Source organism: Pungitius pungitius, chromosome 12, assembly GCF_949316345.1.
Source record: "Pungitius pungitius chromosome 12, fPunPun2.1, whole genome shotgun sequence".
Classification (NCBI taxonomy): Eukaryota; Metazoa; Chordata; class Actinopteri; order Perciformes; family Gasterosteidae; genus Pungitius; species Pungitius pungitius.
The window spans coordinates 18635513-18660717 of NC_084911.1; the positions used below are offsets into that span (position 1 = coordinate 18635513).

A 25205-nucleotide genomic window follows, 5' to 3' on the forward strand; every position below is an offset into this window, starting at 1 on the left:
CGTTATACAAAATAGAAACACCTTAACTGAGTTAAGTTAGCTAGTTATAACGTTTAAGGTAACGTATAAGCTTATAGTTGGCTAAAAGTAAGTAATTGAATACACGTTAGAGGTTTGTTAGCTAAAAGTAGAGGATGAAGGATATTACAGCCACAAGGAATGAAACTTGTTCAAAGACCGTTCGATTGAATGAAATAGAAAGAAACAATATCCTCTTTATATCTTTAGTGATCAAGTAACATCGGGTTTAAGCTCAAATGAACATGAGTGTTTCGGTAGCTCCGTGGGTGAATGTGATTGGTCCTAATCCCTGATGACCCTTTGACCTGACGTATGACGACTAAAAGCTCAAAATCACATTTAAGACGTTTCGTCATCACCTGTTATGTCAATGGCCAGATCCTTGATGAGATGTCCAACGATGGCGTAGGCGACCCCCACCACCACCATGACGGCCATCAGCACGTACAACACGCCCTTCGGCAGCGGGATCAGGTCCTTCACGGGCGGCCGGTACTGCCGGTAAATGGGCTCCTCGGTCGGCGGGGCCATCCCGTACCCTTTACCGGTGTAGTTCGAGGCGATCAGGAGGCTGCCGTTCGCGAGCAGCGACATTTTCTTCTTACTTCTTCTTCCTGCCCACTCAAAGCTGGAAGGAGTTATGAGAGGGACCGAGAACCACAAAGCACCGCTCACTGCTGAATTCCTGCAGAGGAAAAAACAAAATTAACGCGTGAAGGTACGGAAAAGGGAGGTGAGTGACAGCACTTCACTCCTCACCTTGTTGTGTTGCTCCAAATGTGTGAGTGACACGCATCGCTCTCGGTTTAACGGAATCCCACAAGTTATTTGTGCTGGTCACGTGAGACCTCCTGTCCCCGCTGTCCGTGGTGCTGAAGTGAAGCGCGCCCTCTGGGTCTGGACTTCTTGGCTCCGCCCACCTGGCTGGCGACTGCAGGTCGCTTTGGTTGAGCTCTTAATTCCCACCAATTACTGAGAAATCCACTCGTAGGGAAATCCATCAAGGCCTTTGTTTCCGATGCGTGGAGAGCCGCTCCGAGCCGGTAACCTGGATGTGGTCCAGGTGGTGCCCGTGAGACAACAACATGAACACACTACTTCACACCCCCGAGTACAGGACAACTTTAAAGCATACACAATAAATAAATATTAAATTAATTAAATTGGGAAAACTAATGCAGAACTCGCCATGCGACCATCTTCCACTCATCTGTTTTACCTCAGTGAAATGTTTAATTATTCAAATTTCTGACACCTTAACAAAAAGCCTCAGTGAAATCAGCCTTTATTTTTTGTACGTAAATGTTTGACTCGCGTTATATCTGTAACACTAACATTTGCGACAGCAGTATTAATGGTTCAGAGGATTTAGTGATGCTAGCAGCTTTAAACTTCTCAGATGGTTTCTTTAAGATAATAAATCACATACTAGTTCCAACATTTAAATGCAAATCCATGTGCAGTTACACTTAAGTTCCTTTTTAAAGGATTTTTTTAAAATTCTACTTTAATGAATCAACGGGCGAAGATGTTGTCTGTGACACGCAGGGTATCAAACAAACATCTCAAATAGATTTGTTCCAAGCCCAAACAGGTTAAATGATCTCATATTGCACAATTGGCCAAAGTATGTATACAAAGCAGAACATAGTTCACTCGTTCATAAATCATCTCACACCCCCTCCATATGAATGTCTTACTGAGAGGGACCTAACAGCTGGCTTATATTATCACACATCCATAAAACTTAATAAAATCATTTATTTAAGCTCAGATTTTCATTGTTTGACCTGTCAAACCATGCAAAGTTATGACATCTCACTGTAGTAACAGACAGCACAGATGTTCTCTCACATGATGCAATTAAAAACAAGTGAAAACAAACAATTCTCTCTTTAGAATATCAGTAAGAACGTATCCGTATCTAGAACTTGACCTCATTCACAACCGGTCTGTGAAAGCATTAATATGACGGGGGATTCAATCTCTGTTGTGATCAAGAGTAGAAAAATAGACCTTTTCTTTAAGTTGGAAAAATCAACTTGTGAACAAATCACGCGCACTTATAGTGACTTGTAAGCACTATATATATCATTATTAAACTAATAATGAAGTCGTCATAGCTGTATGCCCTCTACAGATGGGAAAGCTTGACAGCAGGGTTCCTTTTCTTTGGGCGGGACCAGGTCCCCATCTATTTGCCCACAGTGAAGGACTGCAGTCCTGTGATGGCTCGGCCCAGGATCAGCGCGTGGATGTCGTGGGTACCTGGAGGAAGAGGAGGAGGAGGAGGCAACGGCACAGGATCAGCATGATCTCCCAATAAAAAAATATAGATATAAGTTAGAGCTGGGACTTTAGCGCGTTAATTAAGATTAATTAATTACACAAAAAATAACACATTAAACATTTTTTACGCATTTTTACACTTATTTTTTGCACCGCGGAACGTTTCTCACTGGATGAGTTTCGGCGGACCGATTATACTGAAGCACCAACTAGCGTTCATGACTTCAGACAACAACAAACCACAGTGAACATGAACGAAGAAGCTGACGAGACCGTGTCGGGTGGCCCCGTGAATGGGAAATCTTCTTATAATAAACACACGGATGGAAGCGTCGATAAGAGCGTGGTTGTGTGCAAGCTGTGCAACAAGGAATTCACATCGAGCCTCAAGTATCACCTCAACGCAACACAATTAGCAGCTAGCGTGGACGTACAAGGACCCACACCCAACCCACACTGCACCAGATGACTGGTTTAAGGACCAGGGTAACTAAGTCCACGTCTGAAAAAATAACCAATGTTCTGAAAGTACTTGAAAGTATTGGTCTACTTAAAAAAACATTGTTTACAGAAGGTCTACTTACCTATAGGCTACCTGAACTTCTGAAAGTACTATATTTCTAAATATGCTATTGCTACACTGGAATTGGTTGAATAAGAATCCATGTGAAAAAAATTACTTCACTGTTCTCAGGTCAAATATTTATGCAATTAAAATGAGATTAATTTCGATTAACTAATTACAAAGCCTCTAATTAATTAGATTAATATTTCTAAATCGAGTCCCGGCCCTAATAAAAATACATGATCTGATAAAAATTGGACTAATAACACAGCCGAAGCACATCATCTGCGTTATTGTGTGTGCACCCATTTCTCAGCTCCCTCCTCACCTTCGTACGTGTTGACAGCCTCCAGGTTCATGACGTGGCGGATGATGTGGTACTCGTCTGAGATGCCGTTTCCTCCCAGCATGTCCCTGGCCTGCCTGGCGATGTCGAGGGCTTTGCCGCAGCTGTTCCTCTTCAGCATGGAGATCATTTCCGGGGCCGCTCTGTCAAGAGAACGACCTCTTCTGGGTTAGTCAGGTTCTCACATTTAAATGACTTGACCCCATTTGACCCCTCATGTAGCGCCATCATCTGGTCAAACCTTCTTACAGTTCATTGCTTTATAACACAAAACGGATGAATCCCATCTGCCTCTGGTACACTTTGTGCTTGGGCTACTATTTGACACCAAAATGAGACACAGTAGCCTATCCAACAAGTCTATGACTAAACCAAAGCAGAAAACACACCTTCCTCCGGCTGAAAGAAGAGGTCAGTGTGACATATACAGTTTGAGGCTGGGCCCCTTGAGAAGGACCAATTCTATCACGTCCTCTTTACCTTTTAGCATCGATAAGTCTTCCCAGCTGCACACAGGCCTGCAGGCCGATGGTGATCTCGGTCAGCATGTCGGCCATTTTCTTCTGCATCAGCTGGTTCCTTGCCAGTGGCACGCCAAACTGGATCCTGGTGTGGACAACGACAGCGCCACGTTATCCACTTCTTTTATAAAGCGATGATCGGAGCGGAAATGAAAACCACCGTCCAGAGTGAAATAAGAGGCAACATCGCGGACGTCTGACCTGTCAAGCGCGTACTGCCGAGCGGCGTGGAAACAGAACTCTGCTGCGCCCAGAGCGCCCCAGGCGATGCCGTAGCGAGCGTTGTTCAGGCACCCGAAAGGACCCTGGAAGCAGCAGCAGGAGGAGTGTGACGAAGCAATGCAAGTAAGACCTTTACAATATAAGCTTTGAGATTTAACAAGGGTATCAAGAACGTAGCACAGAGGAAATGCGTGAAGCGTCTCCACCTCATCGGGCCGCCAGGCTGCACTCACCGCGAGGCCGGAGACGTTGGGCAGCATGTTCTCCTCGGGGACCTCCACCTCGTCCATGACGATCATACCGGTGGCCGAGGCTCTGAGGGAGAACTTGCCCTCGATCTTGGGCGTGGTCAGGCCCTTCATGCCGCGCTCCAGGATGAAGCCGCGGACCTTTCCGTCGTCGCACTTGGCCCAGACGACGGCTATGTCCGCCACCGGCGAGTTGGTGATCCTGAGGGCAAAATGAATGAGACAATCCAACAATGACAACCAACGATTCATCAAACGTTTGGTCCTGAAAGTGGAAAGAGCTCCCCCATGTGGACAACTAATGTCACACAAAAATAACACCTCTAAAAACGTTTTACTATGAGAATTTAAACAATTCCATCAGATCCCGTTTTACAGAGCTAACGAAATGAGTTCCTCCCCATCGGAGTCACCGCACGGTTTTTCTCTATTTTTGATTAAGCTGTTTAACTCGGCCTTGAAATTATCCTCCAGAGATAAAAAGACAACAAGGCACACACATGTGTCGAGTCTTTACGTAATGTGCAAATTATTGCCTAATTTGATGCAATTTAAAAACTCATTCACTTTGTTAATATGAATAAAGTCATGAGCCTGTAGTGGTTTAACAGACAAGGTGAAATAAAGCATTCCGCTGCTTAATATATTTGACATATGTTCATTTAATCAGAGAGCGAAATCGTGTTAATGTAACGTTAAATGTAATGTACAAGTCCTAACCCTGTTAAAATAAACAAAAAAACTCATTTAAAATAGTGACTCAATGTCTTCCTTCAAGTTCATCCTCCGAAAGGTTTGGCGCAGCACACATGTGTCGCATTCATGTGATGTCATGGAAGCTCACCAGGTCTTTGAGCCGGTGACTGTGTAGGTGCGACTGGATGGATTGTACTTGGCTCTGGTTTCCATGCCGCTCGGGTCGCTGCCGTGGTTCGGCTCCGTCAAGCCAAAGCAACCCAGGATCTCACCCCGAGCTGTGAGAGGAGGAGGAGGGGGGGGGGGGGGGGGGGGAGAACACCAGCAGCTCAGTCGCCCATCACTGGGGTGTTTACGACGGGACGCATTCATATTTGTGGCTTGTCTTACCCAGCTTTGGGAGGTACTTCTGCTTCTGCTCCTCTGTGCCGTAGGCGTTAATCGGGTGCATGACCAGCGACGACTGCACGCTCATGACGGAGCGATAGCCACTGTCCACGCTCTCCACCTCTCTGGCGATCAAACCGTAGGCCACGTAGCTCGTCCCGGCGCAGCCGTAGCCTTCGCGCGACGCACAGGAAGAAGGGTTGTTGTGACGCAGCAATTTCAAGGGGAAATAATCCGTCGTTGTGAATAAAGTTACATTTAATGGGCTAAAAAAAAAAAAAAACTGGGCTGGAAAAAGATTTTATCACAGACCAAACAAACCAAACACACAGGTCTGACGTGTACGTGGTCAAAGTACAATTCAGACACCGAAATACAAACAAAATAATGCTGCAATAAAACACACATTTATTGTGTTTAAATGATCACAAATGAAAGCTTTACACCGTATTTGGGATCGCCTCTGTAGCACATATACATGCAGTGAACAAGGCTTGTTAAATGAAGTTGACTCACCTTTAATGGTGGGGCCCAGGACCCCCATCTCTCCCATCTCTGACACTATTTCTCTGTGGAACACTGAGAAGAACGACACAAGCAGCCGTCAGTGGCGCTGTTTTAGCTTCAAGGCGGGGCTTGTGCAGTACAAATTCCATAAAACATGAACATCAACAGGTAAAAGGGCCGTGGCTCATGCATGGAGGAACACGAAGAGGAGTCTCGCACCTTCATTCCTGTTGGCCATCAGGATGCGAGGCATGAGTTTCTCTTGGCAGTAAGTCCGGAAGGAGTCTCTGATCATGATCTCCTCCTCGGTCAGAAGGCCCTCCAGGTCCAGGCCGTCACGCCAGTTGAACTGGACCTTTGCTGTCAGATATTTAGAAGAGGAACCATTCAGACAAATCAAAACCAATTGAAAACATAATCTCCAACAACGATTTCAGAAACAAGAAGCTGTTGACACCTACGCGTTTTCGACTTTGAGGCAACCTTCTCGTTATCTGTAAAGATCGGAACCAGAAGAAATATTAAAAATGGGAAAAAATTTATAACACGGTTTCCCTGAAAATCTAAAATAGTTGAGGAAAACAGAAGTGCCATGTTACGTAATTATAGTACAATCCAAGGTGAATTGTATAACATTTTAATATTTCAAGTCTGCAACAAAGAAACAAGGACAATCTACCAGGTTCATGTTTATAGATATCCAACTGTAGCCAATCGATCACCTCGCACTCCGCATGGGGTCACGGTACTCACCACGTCTGGCCGCCGCCGTAGTTCCCTGCGCCCTGCACGCGGACATGATGGCGCGTCGGTGAGGGTTCACCAGGAGACGACACAGCGCGCCTCTCAGAGCCATGACGAAGAGGAGTCTGCTGGCAGGGACAAAACGACGCTTTATACCAAACACTCAACCACGTAGCTTGAAGTGGAATTCGTGGCTGTTGCCTAGACGACTGGCTTCATGAAACCCTGAATTAACTTCGTGTTAATAGTGCACACGTATTACACACAGACTGAGACCGAGACGAACGGAAGGTTGGTGATGGAAAGGGACATATCTAACGTTAGCTGTCAGAGATAAAAGTAGAAAGGTAACACTGTTCTCTGGAATAACCATTTGGAGCTTTAACTTTACCTCCCCCCTGCAGCGTGACCCCGTGTGTCCAGTGACGTTACGTCAACTGCAGCTACAAGCTAACAGCGCTAGCACGCGATAGTTAGCTAATAAGTCGGGGGTAAACGACGTGACGTCCGTAAGCCACGGGAACAATGAGCTGTGTGGTGAGAGCAGTCGTAGAAGCAGCTTTAGTCGGGACCGTTCACCTGTTACGTGGCACGGCAGTCGGTAATCTAGCTCCGTTGGTCTGTCACTGAGGTTGATGGCGCACTCTCTTCAGTCACTTGGGACAGTGAACGTCCAAACCACACCTGACGTCATCACGCAAAGCACGCCGAGTTGGACGTGCCACGACGTGCTAGAGATTGAACCATGACCAGCTTGTTTTTGCCTTCATGACCAATGAAGTTACCGTGATTCATAACCGCATGTGAATATTACGACGATGACATTAACATTATCAATGAATGTGTTCGTGGCCGTCAATCATTATCGAAGACGGTTGACTTGGTGGGACATTGCACCGACAGCAGACCTCCGTGATTGGCTCATTGGCAGGAGGAGTGGACAGCTGGATAGTTGAAGTTGTACGAGCTGCGTTCATGTTTCAGTTCCCGGAATAATTAGTGCCGGGGAAAGATGACACTTGCTCCCTTCTTTTTCCAAGAAGTTGTGACAGCAGACACAATTGTTCTCACACCAGTGACACATGCTGTTGTAAGTTGTCTGAAAGTTGTAAAACTTTCTATGCAGGAGGCCAATGGAATTTTCCAATGCCACCGTTTTCCATCAGTGCAAGTATGACATAATAAAACCAGAAGGGTGGCTGCATTGAATAAAAGGATTCTCCATGAAAAGTGAATACAACTTTACCTTAATCTTTTTTTTCCACTCATTTTCAAACAGATTTCACATATTAATCTGACAGCAATAGTTGTAAAATATATATAAAAAACAATTCATATAGTCAGCTCTGCCAGCCCAAATGATGACACTGTAATGTTCACATGTATCCCATCTGTACCAGGTAGGGTTCAACATTTAGCTTACATGTTCAACGGCGTATTCAGCAGTTTATTAGCTTATTGCACTTCCGTAAACAGAAACAGAAAGTATAGAGCCGGAGATGTCGTGAGTTTTAGTCTCTAATATGAGTCGACCATAAAAAACTCTGGATTCTATAGTTCCCATGATGCATGAATTAAATATCGGTGGATCCCCCTTTCAAGTTTACCGGAATACAGTGCAATCTATGCATTACTTTAATATAATCTTCTGAATGGATCCGCTTTTTGCGTCACATTCTGCACATACTACCTCTGTATTATCACTTAAGCAACATTTCGAGTTTTGCTATGTCGTTTTTATATTTTTACTTTTCGTTATTTCCAATTGAACCATTATACTAGCTATCTGTTGGATTTTCTTCTCCTTCTCTGCAGCCGACTACAGCTGCTGTCCTGACTCTCAGAGCGCACAGTCATACCAGGCAACGTTAGTCATGAGGGTTAAATTATGGATGAATAGATTGCTTTTATAATTAATGTTGTCTTGAAATATAAGTTATGCTATGCCAATGTACTTTTGGCTATTGTAGATCAATTCTTCTCTGAAAATACTACTGTATAGAGCTCGTTAAATTTGACAGAATAGAATAATTTGTATTATTTACTTATGGTGCTTGTTAGACGTTTATAGCAGCTCGTTGGATAGTTATAGTTATGCCTGCGGTAGTTAACGGGACGAGAAATGAAACCAGGACCGTAAACTCCCGCCTTGACTCAGCCATTGGCGGAGCTCCCTTGTCAATCGCGGTGTGCTGCGTTTTCATTGGTCAGCTCTCTCCTCTTGAGGAATCTCCCTTTATATCTTGGCAGGACTGTGAAGATCTCGGAGCGGATTTCTAGCGGAGTGTTCAAAGTGTCAAAAGGCGCCGCCGGGTAACCTCTGGACTGGAAGTATGCTGTAGTTAGTGGTCGCAGATAACAACAGAAATAACATTCCGTCATCATGGAACTGGAAGAGAAACCCCAATACGGTAACTATTTATAGTCCAACCAAGGCATGCTTTGCTTCAGTGTGTTGCTCGGCGAGGTGAACGTTATCCAACCACTTTGCACAATGTTACTTTGCTCCTGGCGATAGCGGAGACACTTTCTCTCCAGCATTCAACAGCAAGACGTGCTTTTGTGTTCCACTTCGCTGGCGTGACGTCACGAGCGGACCGCTTTCCCCGTTGAACTCACTCCATCCTACTTGCGGACTCGCACGTTGCCTTTATTTCGCGTCTACACATGTGTATCTGTAACGCATAATGCATGTGTGGAGGGAGCGAGCTGAGGTCCCCGTTCCTCTGCTGCCACATTCCTCAGGCCGGCATATTGGAAAATAACTGTGGTGGACTGTCAGTGCCATGTTGGATTCCTTTGCTAATGGAAGCCGATTGCAGCTGTTAGTTGTAACTCCCGTTGAACCTCACATAATAAATACCTCTTATAATTGGGTTCCATAGGGAGGCACCGTAAAAAGGATGCTCTTTGCAAAACTACTAGTCTTCGGGCAAAATGTATGGTTGTTGTTTTTTTGTAACTGAACTCATGTTGTGCAGTGACGTATGTTACACCAAGTAGGGATGGCGACAACAGGAGGCCCCACTTCTGTCCGTTGGCCTTCGCCATTTGTCCTCCTTCCTCCCCGGACCCACCACAGGCCTTCTCCGCTCTGCCCGCCGCACCGTGGCTAAATTGACTCACGTTACCAACCCTTCCCCAGGAGGCCGAACTCCACCGAAACCAAGGGTGCGGGCGGAGGGCACCGCTTGGACCTCACGGAGAAGACGCTCGTATCTCGGCTGCGAACCCTCTGAAGGAGCGCCTGCGGCTTGAGAGAGCAGCCTCCAGAAACCTTTAGTGCAACGCGCATTAATATTTATCAGTGCGTCTGGAGGCTGTAGAGGGGAAAGTTCTAAAAAAAGGGACACAAGGACTCCAACCTAAACCTCCGGAGCGTTCTGCACGCCCTGCTCGTTTCACATGTTGGAGTAATTTCAGGGCCGAGACATAAAAAGAAACCTCAATGACATGCCCATGGGGCAGATTAGTAATTATGAGCCATATTTAGACGAGCGGTTTTAAAACAAGACGCTGAGCTCCTCTGGTCTCTCTTTGGAGCGGTTTGTGTGCTTCATGTTGGAGATTTAGTCCCGGTTCACTTTGCAATTCAGTCCCTACGACCAAAAACATCTCCTCCGTCATCCTCGTCACAACCAATGCATCAGGATCACGAGGCTCTGCCTGAAGGACCAAAGGCATGTTGTGGGCACTGCGAGACCGGTCATTAAGGTCCGGGAGAAGGAGTTTGGTGGAGAGGAGGAGATATAAAAGCAGAGGGGTTTGGACTTCTGCGTGGGCCGACCTCACCCCTCAGTTAGTTGGATCTTAGCTGATGTTGATGGCTATTTTACAAAAATCACTGGCTAAAATTGCGTTGTGTTTGGTAGAAACGGGAACAGAGGCTACCCATTTCAGAGGTTTGGACGGCAGTGCCAACTGTCACGCCCCCTTTTCTGGAAACAGGGGAGCTATTTTTTTTAGCTCAACTCCAAATTGTAAGGAGACAGACCAAAAGATGCAACCTTTCTAACCGTGGGTGCACCAAAGATGCCAGCGTGTGTGTGTGTGCGTGAGATTGTGGCTTTGCCTTCTCACCCTATGACTGTAATTAGAGCGGTGTGGGAGACGGGCAGGGAGGTCAGCAGCAGTAACCTCGAGAAGGAACTACCGTCCTCCTTCAGTGCGGTCGGACCATGTCCCCACAAGACAGGAGAAACCACTTTGAATCATTCTATATCAACTCCTCCGCATGGTCATTATAAAAATGTCTGTTCAAACAGACAATAAAATACCTAAAATATCCTGATTTTAATCCCGCCTCCTCTTCCTCTGCAGCTACACGAATCCTCACAGGGGGAAATGTTGCAGGTGGAGTTTGTCCTCGTTATTAGAAACGTGTGTTTGGTAAACATCAGAGTAGTTTGACTTCAGCTCCACCCTCGCCTTCACATCTACGCCCTCTCTCTCTCTCTCATTTACTTCCTGTTGGATAGTAATGTGTCTGTTTCGTTGGCCCATTTAGGAACAGAACGTGTGAGCAACACAGCGGTCGGTCCAAGCAGTGGGGCGGCAGCATGGTGGAAGTGGGAGGAGTTAAAGGCAGATGCACAGGTGGGGCGTTTGCTTCAGGGTGAACACACGGGGGGGGGGGGGAGATGTGGGGCAGCCGTTCACTGGGACAGGTCCGACTGGTTCTCTGCGCTCTCCCAGGACTTCTTTCGTAGACAGTTCGTCCCGCTGCAGACAGCGAGGAGAGGGTGGACCCCACAGAGGAGCCGTGGAGAACATTTGAGAGGCTCTCTGTACATTTCAATACTCGACCAAGAGAGGGAATCTCAACATGCCCGATGGAGGAGGAGAAGAGTTTTACCGGAAGAACGGTAACTTTGTGCTTTTAGTTTCCTTTGATTCTCGGGATCTTTCTTTTCCTTCTGTGTTCACCTAAGATAAAATAGCAGAGGATCCGTGGTTCTCCTTTAGCTGTGCCCTGCTCACCCACTTTAAAACCAGTCTAGATCGTGTGGACAAATCCCAGGGTTTCAGTAACACACTGTGTGTCTGCGTGTGTGTTTGTGTGTGTGTGTGTGTGTGTGTGTGTGTGTGTGTGTGTGTGTGTGTGTGTGTGAGAGCCTGCTGCTGTCAGTAGCTCTTCTGATTCTGCGGTCAACTCAGCCGACGCTGGAATTTTAGTGCACGTGTATGCTGATATTTACGGTATTGAGCAAGTAACCGGAATATAAGCTATTTAATCAAATATTCTGGACAATGACTGAAGTGTGTGGGTTCGGAACCATTCTGACTACTATTGTACAATAAATGCAATATTTTTACTGTACATTTTTTTAGAGAGAAGTAAAAGCCCCATATCAAAAGTCATATTTTTGCAAGTTCAAAAAGATAATTTCTCCATATTTGAACTGCAATAAAAACAGATTTCTCAATAGATAGACAATGACGAACATTTTTTTGAGATAGGATTAAATGAATCTTTGCTATTTCATTTGCTTATTACTTCTATTTCTTTTAGTTCTCAGAAACTCCCAAAAGAGAAGTGGTTGTACTATTGCAACACTGGCAAAACAGCCCCCAGTCCCAAATGTGTCACACCCATGACAGTTTGTGATGAGCGTGAATGTTCATGAAGCTACATTTCCTGCGGGCGGCTGTGGGGAGAACGGTCGTCCTCCCATCAGAGGACTGGCGGTTTCCATCCCAGGCCCGGCACTGCTCCTGTATGCGAATACAGTGTGTGGTGTGAAGGTTAGTTACCGATGGGCAGGGGGAACTTTGTACGGTAGCTGCTGTCATCAGTGTACGGATGGCTGTGAATAATGACATAAAGTGTTGAAGCCCTTTGAGTGAGACTAGAAAAGCGCCGTACAAGTCCTGTCCATCTACATTTGGATCGCTGTTAGTGTGGCCCCTCCCACAGGACCCGAATCCTTCCATCATTAAATCCGGCCTACTGTGATGTTGTCAAAATGTCCTCCATGGGAAAGGCTTCCCAGATTTCTTGTTTCATTCAGGACGATAAGAGCGTCAAACTAAATGAAGCAGAGGAAACGCATGACACAAAAAACAACCTGAGGAAGAAACACAATGCAAGATCTTGGTTTTAATCTCTGTCATCTGTATCTGAGATAAAGAAAAACACACGCCGTGGTGGCTGGTGGAGAATGTTCTACGTGGGGCAATCGAATCAACTTCTGCAAACATCCCAGAGTTGATTTAATGCAAAACAATTAAGGTATAAAACACACATTGCTCCAGGTAATGTTGCCCAAGGCTGAGTCTATTTAAGGACGCTGATTAGCTAAATTGTATGTCACACATTTCCATTTAATCAACAGTTGGCTAAAGTGCTTTTTAGACCCCTCTTCTGTGGGCAATCTTGAAATCCCCCCCCTTGCCAAGCCAGAAGACGCGTGAAGTTTGGCTTCACTTTCAGTTTAGATGTTTCGGTGAAAGCAGCGCTCCTTGATGACGAGAGCCATTAATGCTGCACTCCACAAAGAGCACAACATGAAGATGTCCAACGACTGAAAGCAAAGCTCTTGCCCATGTAGCAAATGGTTTTGTATTGTTTTTAGGATTTGTCTGGTTGGACAGTGGGGATTAATTGGAGTTAGATTTGATCCTTTGGGCAGCTTTCAATAAATATACAAAGAAAAAAGCTGACCAATAACAAATTCAAACCTGTTGATAAGACATAATAGTTGGCCTTACTGCTCATTGAGCACAGTTCAACAGTGGAAGGGGGACAATAGCTGGAAGGAAGAGGTATTGTTGTGTCTCGTATCGCCTCAGTTTCAAATTTCCAAGAAACTATCAGGCCTCTGTTTCAGACTTTATTTTTTGGGCTGTTGAAATTGGAACCGAGGCCAGAGCTCCTGTTGGGGATTCCCATTCACAGCAACATGGGCCCTGAAATGGAAGCGCATGTCAGCATCTGTTAAAAACATTTTGCAGGATTTAGTCCTTCTGAATTCATCTCACAAACTTGGATCCAAAGTTTCTGAAAACAAACACATCGGTGTTTAAACTTATTCGGTAATAGTGTCATGTCCCCACAAGATGGGAGAAACCACTTTGAAGGGTTTAAACAATTCTATTTCAGCTCCCCCACACGTGGTGATAAAAATGTTCAGACAACAAAATACCTAAAATATCCTAAAAATGTAATCCCGCCTCCTCTTCCTCTGCAGCTACACGAATCCTCACAAGGGGAAATGTTGCAGGTGGAGTTTGTCCTCGTTATTAGAAACTTGTGTTTGGTAAACATCAGAGTAGTTTGACTTCAGCTCCACCCTCGCCTTCACATCTACGCCCTCTCTCTCTCCCTCTCTCTCTCTCATTTACTTCCGGTTGGATAGTAATGTGTCTGTTTCGTTGGCCCATTTAGGAACAGAACGTGTGAGCACCACAGCAGTCGGTCCAAGCAGTGGGGCGGCAGCATGGTGGAAGTGGGAGGAGTTAAAGGCAGATGCACAGGTGGGGCGTTTGCTTCAGGGTGAACACACGGGGGGGGGGGGGAGATGTGGGGCAGCCGTTCACTGGGACAGGTCCGACTGGTTCTCTGCGCTCTCCCAGGACTTCTTTTGTAGACAGTTCGTCCCGCTGCAGACAGCGAGGAGAAGGTGGACCCCACAGAGGAGCCGTGGAGAACATTTGAGGGGCTCTCCGTACATTTCAATACTCGACCAAGAGAGGGAATCTCAACATGCCCGATGGAGGAGGAGAAGAGTTTTACGGGAAGAACGGTAACTTTGTGCTTTTAGTTTCCTTTGATTCTCGGGATCTTTCTTTTCCTTCTGTGTTCACCTAAGATAAAATAGCAGAGGATCCGTGGTTCTTCTTTAGCTGTGCCCTGCTCACCCACTTTAAAACCAGTCTAGATCGTGTGGACAAATCCCAGGGTTTCAGTAACACACTGTGTGTCTGCGTGTGTGTTTGTGTGCGCGGGGGGGGGGGGGGCAGCCTGCTGCTGTCAGTAGCTCTGCTGATTATACAGGTGTGTGAGAGCAAGCAGTTACTGCGCCAGGTGTGTTGGGATAATCCTTCCAGTGAGCCGGCTCTACTCCCACCGAATCCATGATTCATTCGGCCTGTGTCTTGTTCCCACAGCTGCACTTTAGAGGTTACACTGATGAGCCTTTCTAAACCTTTCTATTAAATGCTCGCCCCCTCCCTCTATGATATGAAAATGGTTAAACTTGAGTTTGAAAAGGTAAAAGAAAGACACCGTTTATGAAAACCAGAAGTCCTCCTCTGAACAGGAAGCTGGAACTTCTGTGCAGTAGCTCGTCCTATTAATGCTGTCTGCAGCATTATCCTCTGCTTCACATGTATAATTCATCTGCAGAGGAGACTATCCTACTCCATGTGTTGGCTTTAAGGACTCTAGACTGAGGTAGGATGGGTTTGGTGCAGGTGCTTTGAGAGGGTTTTACTATTTTAAGCAGCCAGAATATATTATTTTGAAAACAAAACAACTGGACGACACGGCGCTGCTAAGTGAAGCTGACGTTCCCTCGTGAGTTTAGTTCAGAGCCAAAATACGCATTCGCTCCGACAATAGGAGCCACGAAGCATCAGTTTGACGTCATCGACATGATAAAACCATGACTAAATGACACATAACAGTAAGAAATACTGCATCGATGCTTCAAACTAAATGAATGAATACGGGACTGTCACATGTGTTTCTGCTTTGCCATTTCATTGGATGGAGTTAAATAAATAAAATAAAGTCCGGGTGACTTTGCATTTCTTGGCTTTGGACCTGAATCTTGTAACGTGACATTAGTGCCGCGTCAGATCGCTTGTTTAGTCCCCGTCCATCGGCTTATTTCCTCCACTTAGTCACCGGGGAGGAATTTGTTGTGTAGCCAGGCGTGTCGCCCCAGAGGGGAAAGTCATCCGACAGAAGAATGGGAGGAACACCGTTTGTTAACCTCACATTCGCTGCCCTTCTAAAGCAACGCTTGAATAAACGACACGATTGCATCTAATGTTGCACACATGCACAGTGGGCCGTCGCTTCAGTACCCGCCGCAACGCACACGGTGACCGACGCGCTTCTTGCTTTGTCGTTCTGTGCAGGAGAGCCAAGGAAGTACGACGCCAACTTCAAGGGCCCCACCCAGAACCGGTGAGCGAGGCGCTGGACCCCCTGTCGGCCCCCCGCCGAGCTGGCGTCCGGCTCCTCACCCTCTGCTCTGTCCTCTCTGCAGGGGCTGCACGGACGTCGTGTGCTGCATCCTCTTCGTCGTCGCCATACTGGGCTACCTCGCAGTGGGAATACTGGGTAAAGAAAAAAAGCCTCCTAAAAATAACCCAATCCCAAAGCTTTCTAACGCAAAAGCGAGTGCTAGTAACCTGCCCCCTGTGCTCGCAGCCTGGTCCCAGGGCGACCCCAGGAAGGTGATCTACCCCACCGACAGTCGAGGCCAGTTCTGCGGGCAGGCGGGCACCCCGCTGGCGTGAGTTGCTCCACTCGTAGTGATTCCCGTGGATTGTGGTCCTTTACCCCAGAAATAATGCTAATACAGTTGGTTGCTTCAAAGATTTGGAGGGGGAGATGTGTGAATAAATACAGAACATGCTATTCTTCCAGTCTGCTTCCCAGAAAATGGTTTATTTACCTAGAAGGTGTGTGTGTGTGTGTGTGTGTGTGTGTGTGTGTGTGTGTGTGTGTGTGTGTGTGTGTGTGTGTGTGTGTGTGTGTGTGTGTGTGTGTGTGTGTGTGTGTGTGTGTGTGTGTGTGTACACACACACACATCTTCTAGGTTCAGGTTTTTATACACAAATGATTCTAACTAGTCAAATCCAAGTCAATCTGCAGTTTTCCTTCACCCATCTATTAACTGAAGAGGGTTGCTTCATGTCCCTCATTCAAGGCTGTGCGGCTCAGACGGCCTGGTTCAGAAATCCCTGCATTCTAAAGAGCCCCAAATCGTCCCCTCTGTTTGGCCGTGGTTACACTTCAATGCGACCGTTTCACACCCGATCACGATGGGACGCATGTTTTCCGACCTTACTCTCCTTTATTAAATGTTTTTTTCCCCTCCCACATAGACAACTTTGAAACAATTCAGATTGTCTATCTATGGGTGTTCCATCTTCACAAGAAAACGTTAAAGACAATAAAGCACAGTGTTGTGTCATTGAACTCCACACACGCCTCCTCCAGCACTTCTCCTCTGTCAGCGGTTTCTTCCTCTTACTGTTTCTCTCGTGTGTGTCTGTGTGTGTGTGTGTGTGTGTGTGTGTGTGTGTGTGTGTGTTAACAGCAACAAGCCAAATCTGTTCTACTTCAACATCATGAAGTGTGCCAGCCCCATGGTGCTGCTGGAGTTCCAGTGTCCCACCACGCAGGTGTGTCCTTTTTTGGGAAAACTTATTTAGGGTGTAGTATGGATTCCAAGGCCCTCCCACTGCTGCTGTTTACTCCTCTTACTATTTTTTTCTTCTTCTTCAGATGTGTGTGGAGAAGTGCCCCGAAAAGTTCATGACGTTGGTAAAGGCCTACTCCAACAATAATGACTTTGACTACTACAAGACCTTCTGCAAGGAAGGAGTGACCAACTCGATGGTGAGCTTGACGCCGCGCCGCTGTCTGCTGCCTCTGTCATGTGCCCTCCACCGGCCTTCATGTCGGCTTGCTGTGTTTCAGGGTATACCTCTAATCCTCAGTTCAGGGCTCTGCCCCGCCATGCTGACCCCCAGCAGACCATGTGAGTTGGATCCAACAAATGTATTGAGAGAAATATTTGTAGGATTTTGCTCTCCTTTCTCCTGTAAATGAAATCAACCGGCCTCGTCTCCCACTTTCCTTCAGTCACGCGCCGGTGTTTCCCGGCTTTGGGCCTGAAAGAAGGGGTGATAACCGTGGGAAACAAGTCCAGCTTCGACGACGGCAGCGGAAACATCAGAGACGCCAAGGACCTCATGGACGGAGTCAAGTGAGTGCATCATTTTCCCCAAACCTTACCCGACGAGGAGCTCGATAGCACTTGAAGGAGAATAAACACCTGGAATCCCTCCGCAGGAACGCCACCGTGGTCATCGAGGCTCGTCAGGTGGTCATGAAAATCTTCGAGGATTACACGCAGTCCTGGTACTGGATCCTCATGTGAGTCACCGTCGTCTAGACGTTTCTGCGTCTCCTTTTGAACCCCCTGTGCTCGTTCTCATGGATTCTCACCCGACGCCATCGGCCTCTCCGCAGAGGGCTGGTCATCGCGATGCTCACCAGCCTGCTCTTCATCGTCCTGCTGCGCTTCCTGGCGGGGATCATGGTTTGGGTCATGATCGTCATGGTGATACTCGTCATAGGATACGGTAAGGTGTCCAAAAAAAAACAGTAATTTTTCTTGATATTTCTAATATTCTGCCAACACACAGAAATTCATGGCTTCCTCGCCTCCTCCTTATTTTGTGCATTGCATTGTGGGTCAGGGTTAATAGCCTCTAATCAGCAAACTGATGAATTGGTGTCCCGCCCTCTTGGACTACTCTCCTTTTCTTTAATTTTCTACTGTGAACACACACCACACGCAGATCCAGCTTAAAGTTGGAGTGTAGGATTATATTGGGACACATCTGTGAAACACACAGAGAATATCATCATGGTGGTTGAATAAAGAGCGAGGCCTCCATTTTAGCCTTGTGATATTTTTCCTAGGAAATCTGCGCTGTGAGAGAATCTCAGTGCTATCAAGTAGTTTGTCAAATCAATCAGTGATGCATTCACTTAGAGAAGAGGAATCTTTTTTTTTTTTTCGTTTTTTGGGGGGATGTTAAGAAAGGGGCTAGTGGGAAGTACCTCTCCAGTGTGTGTGTGTGTGTGTGGTCCATGTCGTAATCTGCACCCCCCCCCCAGTTTGGAGAGACAGCTCAGAAGTACCAGCACCGAAGTAAACGTGCTCCTGCTGAGGGTGAAAGGAAATGACATCAGATTACTGCAAGTTACCCTGGTAACAGGAAAGCGTTGAAAGGGCGACCTTTCCTTCTCGGTCGTACTCCTGATCTTTAAAGTTCCATTTCTACATCCCACACTTTGTTGCAGGCTGCTTCCATGCGCTTGTTTGTAAATGGCGTGTGTGCTCCTCAGGTATCTTCCACTGCTACATGGAGTACGCCGCCCTGAAGGGAGAGGCGGGCGCCAATGTGACCCTCCAGGACCTGGGCTTCCAGACGGACTTGGCGGTCTACCTGCAGATCAGACAGACCTGGCTGGCCTTCAGTGGGTACTCCACTCGTCCAGACATTCTGACTCCTTGCCGGGACACCCACCCAACCTCTCACTGTCCCCCCCCCTGCCTCCCCTCTCCTTTTCTAGTGATCATCCTGGCCATCGTGGAGGTCATCATCATCCTCTTGCTCATCTTCCTCAGGAAGAGGATCCTCATTGCCATCGCTCTCATCAAAGAAGCCAGCAGGTCAGACCCAGCAGCATGGGACTTGTAGCTTTAATGACCATAGCCAGGCGCAGCTGGTGAGGTAAATGTTCGCTACCTGTACCTTGTGTTTAGTTGGTTGTGACGTTGCGTCCACAGAGCCGTCGCTCATGTGATGAGTTCCCTTTTCTACCCTCTGTTCACGTTCGTCCTGCTGGCCATGGTCATCGCCTACTGGGCCGTTACCGCCGTGTATCCCGAACCCGACCTTTGATGTGTACAACATATGTGACAGTTTGGCAACGACGTGAATGATAGAGTGTGGCCTACAGCAGTGAAGTTGTATTTTGTGCGTGTCCCTAAGCGGCCGTGATGTCAGAGCAGCGGCATGTAGAATGCCATTTGTTCCGGTCGTTGTCCTTAATGGAACCAAATCAGCTTCTTGTCTACCTCCAATGAACCCATCTACAAAGTTTTTAATGAGACGGCATGCGACCACTCGAGAAACACCTGCAATCCAGCGGTAAGTTTTATTTCCTCTTAATCTAATTTTATGATCCTTTAGGCAGCATGTCTTATTTTTTTGTAATGATTTGCTGCTGTTTTAAGATAACATCCATGTTAATAGGTTATCTTCATATTAACCTTGACGATCCATAACCTGCATCTACTCTCAGAACTACTCCAGCAGTGTCGAAAAAATGCAGTGCCCGGACTCCCAGTGCCTTTTCGCCTTCTACGGCGGCGAGACCCCGTATCACAAATACCTGATCGGCCTGCAGTTCTACAACGTCTTCCTCTTCTTCTGGTGCGCCAACTTCGTCACGGCTCTGGGGCAGATGACCCTGGCCGGGGCCTTCGCCTCGTACTACTGGGCCGTGGTCAAGCCGGACGACATGCCTGCCTTCCCGGTCTTTTCTTCCCTGGGGAGATCTCTCAGGTTTGTGTGTGTGTGTGTGTGTGTGTGTGTGCGTGTGTGTGTGTGTGCGAGTGTGGAGGAGATTTCAGCACCACCGCACACCCAACATACGCAGTGCATAACGCCGCCTTTTATCTCAAAGGTATCACACGGGAACTCTGGCGTTCGGATCCCTCATCCTCTCAATCGTTCAGATCATCAGGGTTCTGCTGGAGTATCTGGACCACAAGCTCAAAGGTCTGGCGCTGCCCGGGGGCCATATATGTCAGATGGCGTACAGACCTGAATCCACAATATAGCTCCTAAAATGATCACTTAACCTTTCAATCACCATCCCTCTCACAGGAGCCCAGAATAAGTTCACCAAGTTCGTGTTGTGCTGTTTGAAGTGCTGCTTCTGGTGTCTGGAGAAATTCATCAAGTTTCTGAACAGGAACGCCTACATCATGGTGGGTGGTTGAGGTCACGGTACCCTTTATCAATATAGACCCTCAGACGTGGTGAACTATCAGAGTGTAATGAGTGCATTCGGCCTCCAGGTGGCGATATACGGCAAAAGCTTTTGCAGCTCTGCCAGAGATGCCTTCCTCCTCCTCATGAGAAACATGATCAGGTGAGTTTCCACAGGGTTTAGGAGTGTTTGTCTTTTTAAATTCTTATTTTGGAAGCATTTTATTTCATGAAATGGAAGTGTCCATTTTTGAAAGTAAGTGATCCTCTTTCATCCCTCAGGGTGGCCGTTTTGGACAAAGTGACGGATTTCCTCTTGTTTTTGGGCAAACTGCTCATTGTTGGGCTTGTGGGTGAGTCGGTTTTTATTTCTTCATTCTTCTTCTTATTATTATATTTCATTGGGTGAACGCAGTGTTTATGTTTAGCGAAAAGGGAATGCATAACAAGCACAGAGGGATTCAATGGGCTTCCTCAGATGTCAATGCAAAATATAACTCATAAATTACGCATGTTGTCATAATGAGCTTATTTACATTTGCTAATTGGAAATTAGTTTTTTTTTTATTATTATACATCTCAATAGAATAAAAGCACAATACAAACCCAATGAGTCTGAATGAATTTCCATAGACTTTCATCCGTTATGTAAGTTATGCAAAGCTATCTAACATAATGCGCTGATTTAAAACCAGTTAAGTGAAACATGGAGAAATGAAGTTTGTTGTTTACAGACTGGCTGGAATGTAGACAAAATGCAGTGGAGGTCAATTCTGGTCCTCTCTTCCACAGGGATCTTTGCCTTCTTCTTTTTCTCCGGGAGAGTGAAGGCCTTTGAGAATACAGCCCCACATCTCCACTACTACTGGGTACCCATCCTGGTGAGTGGCCGCTGCCCCCCCCCCCCCCCCCTCCCTTGTGTAATTCTGCCCCCACTTGCTTTCTTCTAAATCCCGATCCATGTGTGATTTGTGGCTCTTCCCGTCCCCAACAGACTGTGGTCGTTGGCTCCTACCTCATTGCCCACGGCTTCTTCAGCGTGTACGCCATGTGCGTGGACACCCTCTTCCTGTGCTTCTGTAAGTAACCCTGCCTGGATGTCTTTAATTCTAGATTATCCAGGTTAGCACAGACACCACGTGAGCAAATTCGGCATTGAGATAAAACCGAAAAAGCCTTCCGATATAAAATGGAAAACTTGTTTGTTGCCAGCTGAAGACTTTCCTCACTAAGTCTCCTACTGCTTTTGGTGTTGGGCCGTCACTAATTCTAAATTGCATGAATACGGTGTACCAGGAAAAATAACCTGTATATTAATCTGAAAGTTTGGGCTGCTTGGTGTGCATCTGTTAACTTGCCTGTTGGAGCCTTTTGCTTGCTTGCTATTTGACTCTCTTTCTCTTTTTTGTCTCCTTTTTTCTTTTTACTCCTGGCAATTCCTTCCATCCTCCCTTCCCTTTTCCTACTGCTTCTTCTAAACATTTTTACCTTTTATTTTGATATCCATCCATTAACACTTACATCCACCCATTAACCCATTCAAACACCCACACAATAAGGTGAAGACCTGGAGCGCAATGACGGTTCAGCCGCAAAGCCTTATTACATGTCCTCAACCCTTCGCGAGATTCTGTGGAAGAAGGCGGCCGAGGATCCGTCTCCGTCTTCTGCTCGGCGACCGGACGACGGCGACCTGAAGGCTCGGGAGGAGGCGTCTTAGAGAAGACGATTCCTTTGGGAATTTACGCGGATTTACAGGCATCGCAAAACTGCACCCCGCAGCACTTTTTTTAGCTGTTTATAGCAAGAGATCAGGGTAGTAAGAAGCTGGAACTTTGTTAACGCCCTGCCTCACACCTTACCCACTCATCACAGGGTTAGATTGGAGTGTAGCGACGCAACAACGTGCCTTTTTGAGATTCAGCGTTTCACTTCGTCACAGTTGACTTGTACATTTTTCTTTTGACCTTCTCGTTTCCGCACAAGGAAACGTGGAAAAACATGATGTGACGCATCTGTTTTCATAAATGCCCATTTGCTAAAGTCCTCTCTTGATCGGTGATTGTCCCATCATAGATTAGCAACCTCGACAGTTGACACAAATGGTGCAAAAGTTGCTTCAAGATTTTTAGAAACAAGTGTTTTTGTGTTGAACTTTAAGAAATGAACTGAACATGAAGGGTTTCTCTGACAATGCCGACCTACCAAGGCGGTTGTGCTTACCCCCGCTATAAATTGATGGTGTCTTTCTTGGCTAAATTGATGGTGTCTTCTACCAAGTGGCATGGAAATCATGCTATTAGCCAACCTATTAACCAACCCAAAATTTAAACTCCTTCTCAGAGGTTATAATCCCAGTCAGATCAAAGGTTTAGGGAAGGGCTTGAGCTCTGTTTAGCATTAGCATGTTTTGCCAACTAGCTTGTTGGTTGGCTAACTAGCCATTGTTGGTTTCAACACAAATTTGCCATTAATCCAACTTCATTTTGAGTCAATCTGTTGCGCCAAATCTGATTGAGTAAAAAGGAAAAGGCCTGTTGGTGACACTATTGCTGTAGTATTTCCTGGATGCTACATCAGAGACTAAGCTAACTTAGCGACTCTTTCCTTATTCCAAAAAACTGCCAAAATTGTTATTCTAGATAGCATGATGTTCACAAAACGGATGTCCTCTTCAGATTATTAAAATTATTTAAAAATACCAGCTTGTATAAACTGCTCAGATCAGGAAAACTGGAACATACTATGACCCATGCAATAATAACAGTATGTTGGGTGGTAAATCCTTCCACTGTATAAACATTTCCGTCACTAATATTTTTACGCATTTTGTCTTTTTTTTTTTTTTTGATAGTCCCTCCTTCTGCCTCGGGCAATAAAACTTGAAGCCGTTCATGTGCCTAATTTACAGGGTTAACGTGGGTCTGTTTGTACCCTTTTAGAGGTCATCTGATTGTCTTCGTGTATCCAATTGGAAAGCACGTCATAATCTGTGAAGTTATGCACTTTCATTTCTGTTCAACCCCAAAACAGTTTTTCTCTGTTTCAATGAATATTGGTGATTTTCTCTCGAGGCTTCCTGCTTTGCCTTCTGGTGTGTTGGCTGTTTTTCCAGCACGTGTAGCTTTTCATTGAGTGCGTCTTAACAAAGGATTGTGTACTTGGCAGTAAAGTTTATTAAACGGCATCGGAGGCAGTGAGTCTCCAACTAAGTTAATTAAAACTCTTTAAATGGATTAACGCACTTGGTGACTGTCTCTAAAATTTGTATTCGTTAACTGAAAATTAAACGGAAGAGTGAAAAAGAGCCAAATTAACTTACATTTAATAGTTAGGGAATATTTATTTGTGCTGTGTTGGTACTAAACCTCCTCTTGATTTTGGTTCCAGTGGAGGATCTAGAAAGGAACGATGGCAGTGCAGAGAGGCCCTACTTAATGCCCGAGAGCCTCCGCAAAGTCCTGAACAAGAAGAACAAGACGGAGCCGGCTCGCTAGAGCCTCTCGTCTGTGAGGCCCGACTCTTTCAGTGGAAGTCGGCTTGGACGCCAAGTGGCCGCCATCAGTCACCGGGCCTCTAACTCTCCGTTTTGATAGTAGTTGTACATTTTAGAAAACATTTAAATTGTATTTTTATTTGATTCAATTTGAGCAGGTTTTATTAAATATTTAGTTACATTAGCTCATGCTATCTGCTAAAGTTATTTAATATATCCTTGCACTTTTATAACTGTAATCTTTGTATTTTAATACATACCCAACCATGTTACCAAAGCCACTATACCGTCAGCCTAAGGGAGAACTGGAGTTAAATTGTTTATGATATTTTGAAATAAACTTTTTTTTTTAAATGTAATTGTGTTGCCTCCTTATAAAAAACATTATGCATTTCCCTACCAAAAGTCCCAAAATGTTTTATTTGAGAAAAATAAATATAGAATACAGAACTTTTTGACCCGAATGAAGAAAGCTTAAACTGGTGTAAACGAGATAACATGCTCTCATGTAAATTGGATAAATAACGTGACGCTATTTACAATTCTGATCTTTGCACTATAGAAAATAAAACCATTGTGAATTTTGTGGCCGTAATAATATACTTTATATAATACATAATGTTATGATAACTTGCTGTTAAACCGGCACCTTCTGTTGCTTGGTTACAAGGTGACTTGTTTTGCTGGATGAACAAATACAGACTGGAATAAAAAAATGAATGCACAACCAGTGGCAGCTTTGGTTTTATATTATTTCATTTTTAAGTTGAGATTTACAATAAATATTTGAATTGCTAAAAGCAATACTTCTGTTAAAAAGCACAAATTGTAATTGTTACCCAACACTAGACCCCCCTAATTTAAAAGCAATTCTTTTTAGCACATTACATTACACATGCTTAGCATAACTTTATTTATACTACGCCTCTCAAAGCAAAGGCACAAAGTGCTTTCCAATAAAAAACAACAAAACCACAATCTGCATAACACATCTGTAAAGCGCTTCCTGCTGTTCTGCTACGGCCCATGAGATGGAGTGGGTAATGTATGCGATGTGTTCACAACAGCAGCGGAAGGAGACTATACACTACTGATGGTTGAATTGGGGACACCAAATGTGTAACAACAACATGTGTATTATGCCATATGTGTTGTGCACCAGTACCAAAAGCCAACAGTAACCAGCTGAATCCATGCATTCACCAATACCCCCCCCCCCCCCACCCCCAAGGCCACTTTAGGTGGGTCAAATCTGTTCTTTTTTAAAACATGTAGCATGTCTGTGGTAGGAATCACTTTCTTTGTGTAGCTTTAAAATGTTAAAGAAAGTAGAGGTTGAGTTGTGCTCTTCCACCTCATTGTGCCACACCTCTCCCAAAGGTCAAGTTAATTTTTTTGTTCCTCAAAG

At 45.6% G+C, this 25205-nt stretch overlaps 2 protein-coding genes across 9 annotated transcripts; one reads left to right on the forward strand and one right to left on the reverse strand.

Moving 5' to 3' along the window:
- Window positions 1–1762: 1762 nt before the first annotated feature.
- Window positions 1763–7270, reverse strand: LOC119219881 (glutaryl-CoA dehydrogenase, mitochondrial). 3 transcript variants are annotated; one of them, XM_037475352.2, is made up of 12 exons: window positions 7126–7270; window positions 6556–6671; window positions 6264–6296; window positions 6022–6162; window positions 5812–5874; window positions 5299–5469; window positions 5057–5186; window positions 4198–4414; window positions 3944–4047; window positions 3702–3827; window positions 3204–3364; window positions 1763–2289 (listed from the first exon to the last, which is right to left on the reverse strand). In XM_037475352.2, the coding sequence occupies exons 2-12, from the start codon at window positions 6656–6658 to the stop codon at window positions 2216–2218; spliced, it is 1323 nt and encodes a 440-aa protein (XP_037331249.1). In that variant the 5' UTR covers window positions 6659–6671; window positions 7126–7270; the 3' UTR covers window positions 1763–2215. The 3 variants fall into 3 exon arrangements, with proteins under 3 accessions (XP_037331249.1, XP_037331253.1, XP_037331252.1); XM_037475356.2 differs by having other exon boundaries at window positions 6556–6674; window positions 7126–7227; XM_037475355.2 differs by having other exon boundaries at window positions 6938–7220.
- A 1520-nt stretch (window positions 7271–8790) lies between these two features.
- On the forward strand, window positions 8791–24156 carry LOC119220345 (choline transporter-like protein 2). 6 transcript variants are annotated; one of them, XM_037476281.2, is made up of 23 exons: window positions 13934–14022; window positions 14122–14291; window positions 15634–15682; window positions 15765–15838; window positions 15929–16013; window positions 16824–16908; window positions 17012–17125; window positions 17207–17267; window positions 17372–17495; window positions 17582–17665; window positions 17762–17874; window positions 18647–18778; window positions 18875–18974; window positions 19092–19184; window positions 19371–19455; window positions 19610–19872; window positions 19994–20088; window positions 20197–20300; window positions 20391–20464; window positions 20584–20654; window positions 21094–21182; window positions 21296–21380; window positions 21861–23164. In XM_037476281.2, exons 2-23 carry the CDS (start codon window positions 14252–14254, stop codon window positions 22019–22021), a joined length of 2181 nt encoding a protein of 726 aa, XP_037332178.2. In that variant the 5' UTR covers window positions 13934–14022; window positions 14122–14251; the 3' UTR covers window positions 22022–23164. The 6 variants fall into 6 exon arrangements, with proteins under 6 accessions (XP_037332183.2, XP_037332181.2, XP_037332179.2 ...); XM_037476286.2 differs by lacking the exons at window positions 13934–14022; window positions 14122–14291; window positions 21861–23164 and adding exons at window positions 8791–8957; window positions 23692–24156; XM_037476284.2 differs by lacking the exons at window positions 13934–14022; window positions 14122–14291 and adding an exon at window positions 8791–8957.
- Window positions 24157–25205: the final 1049 nt, after the last annotated feature.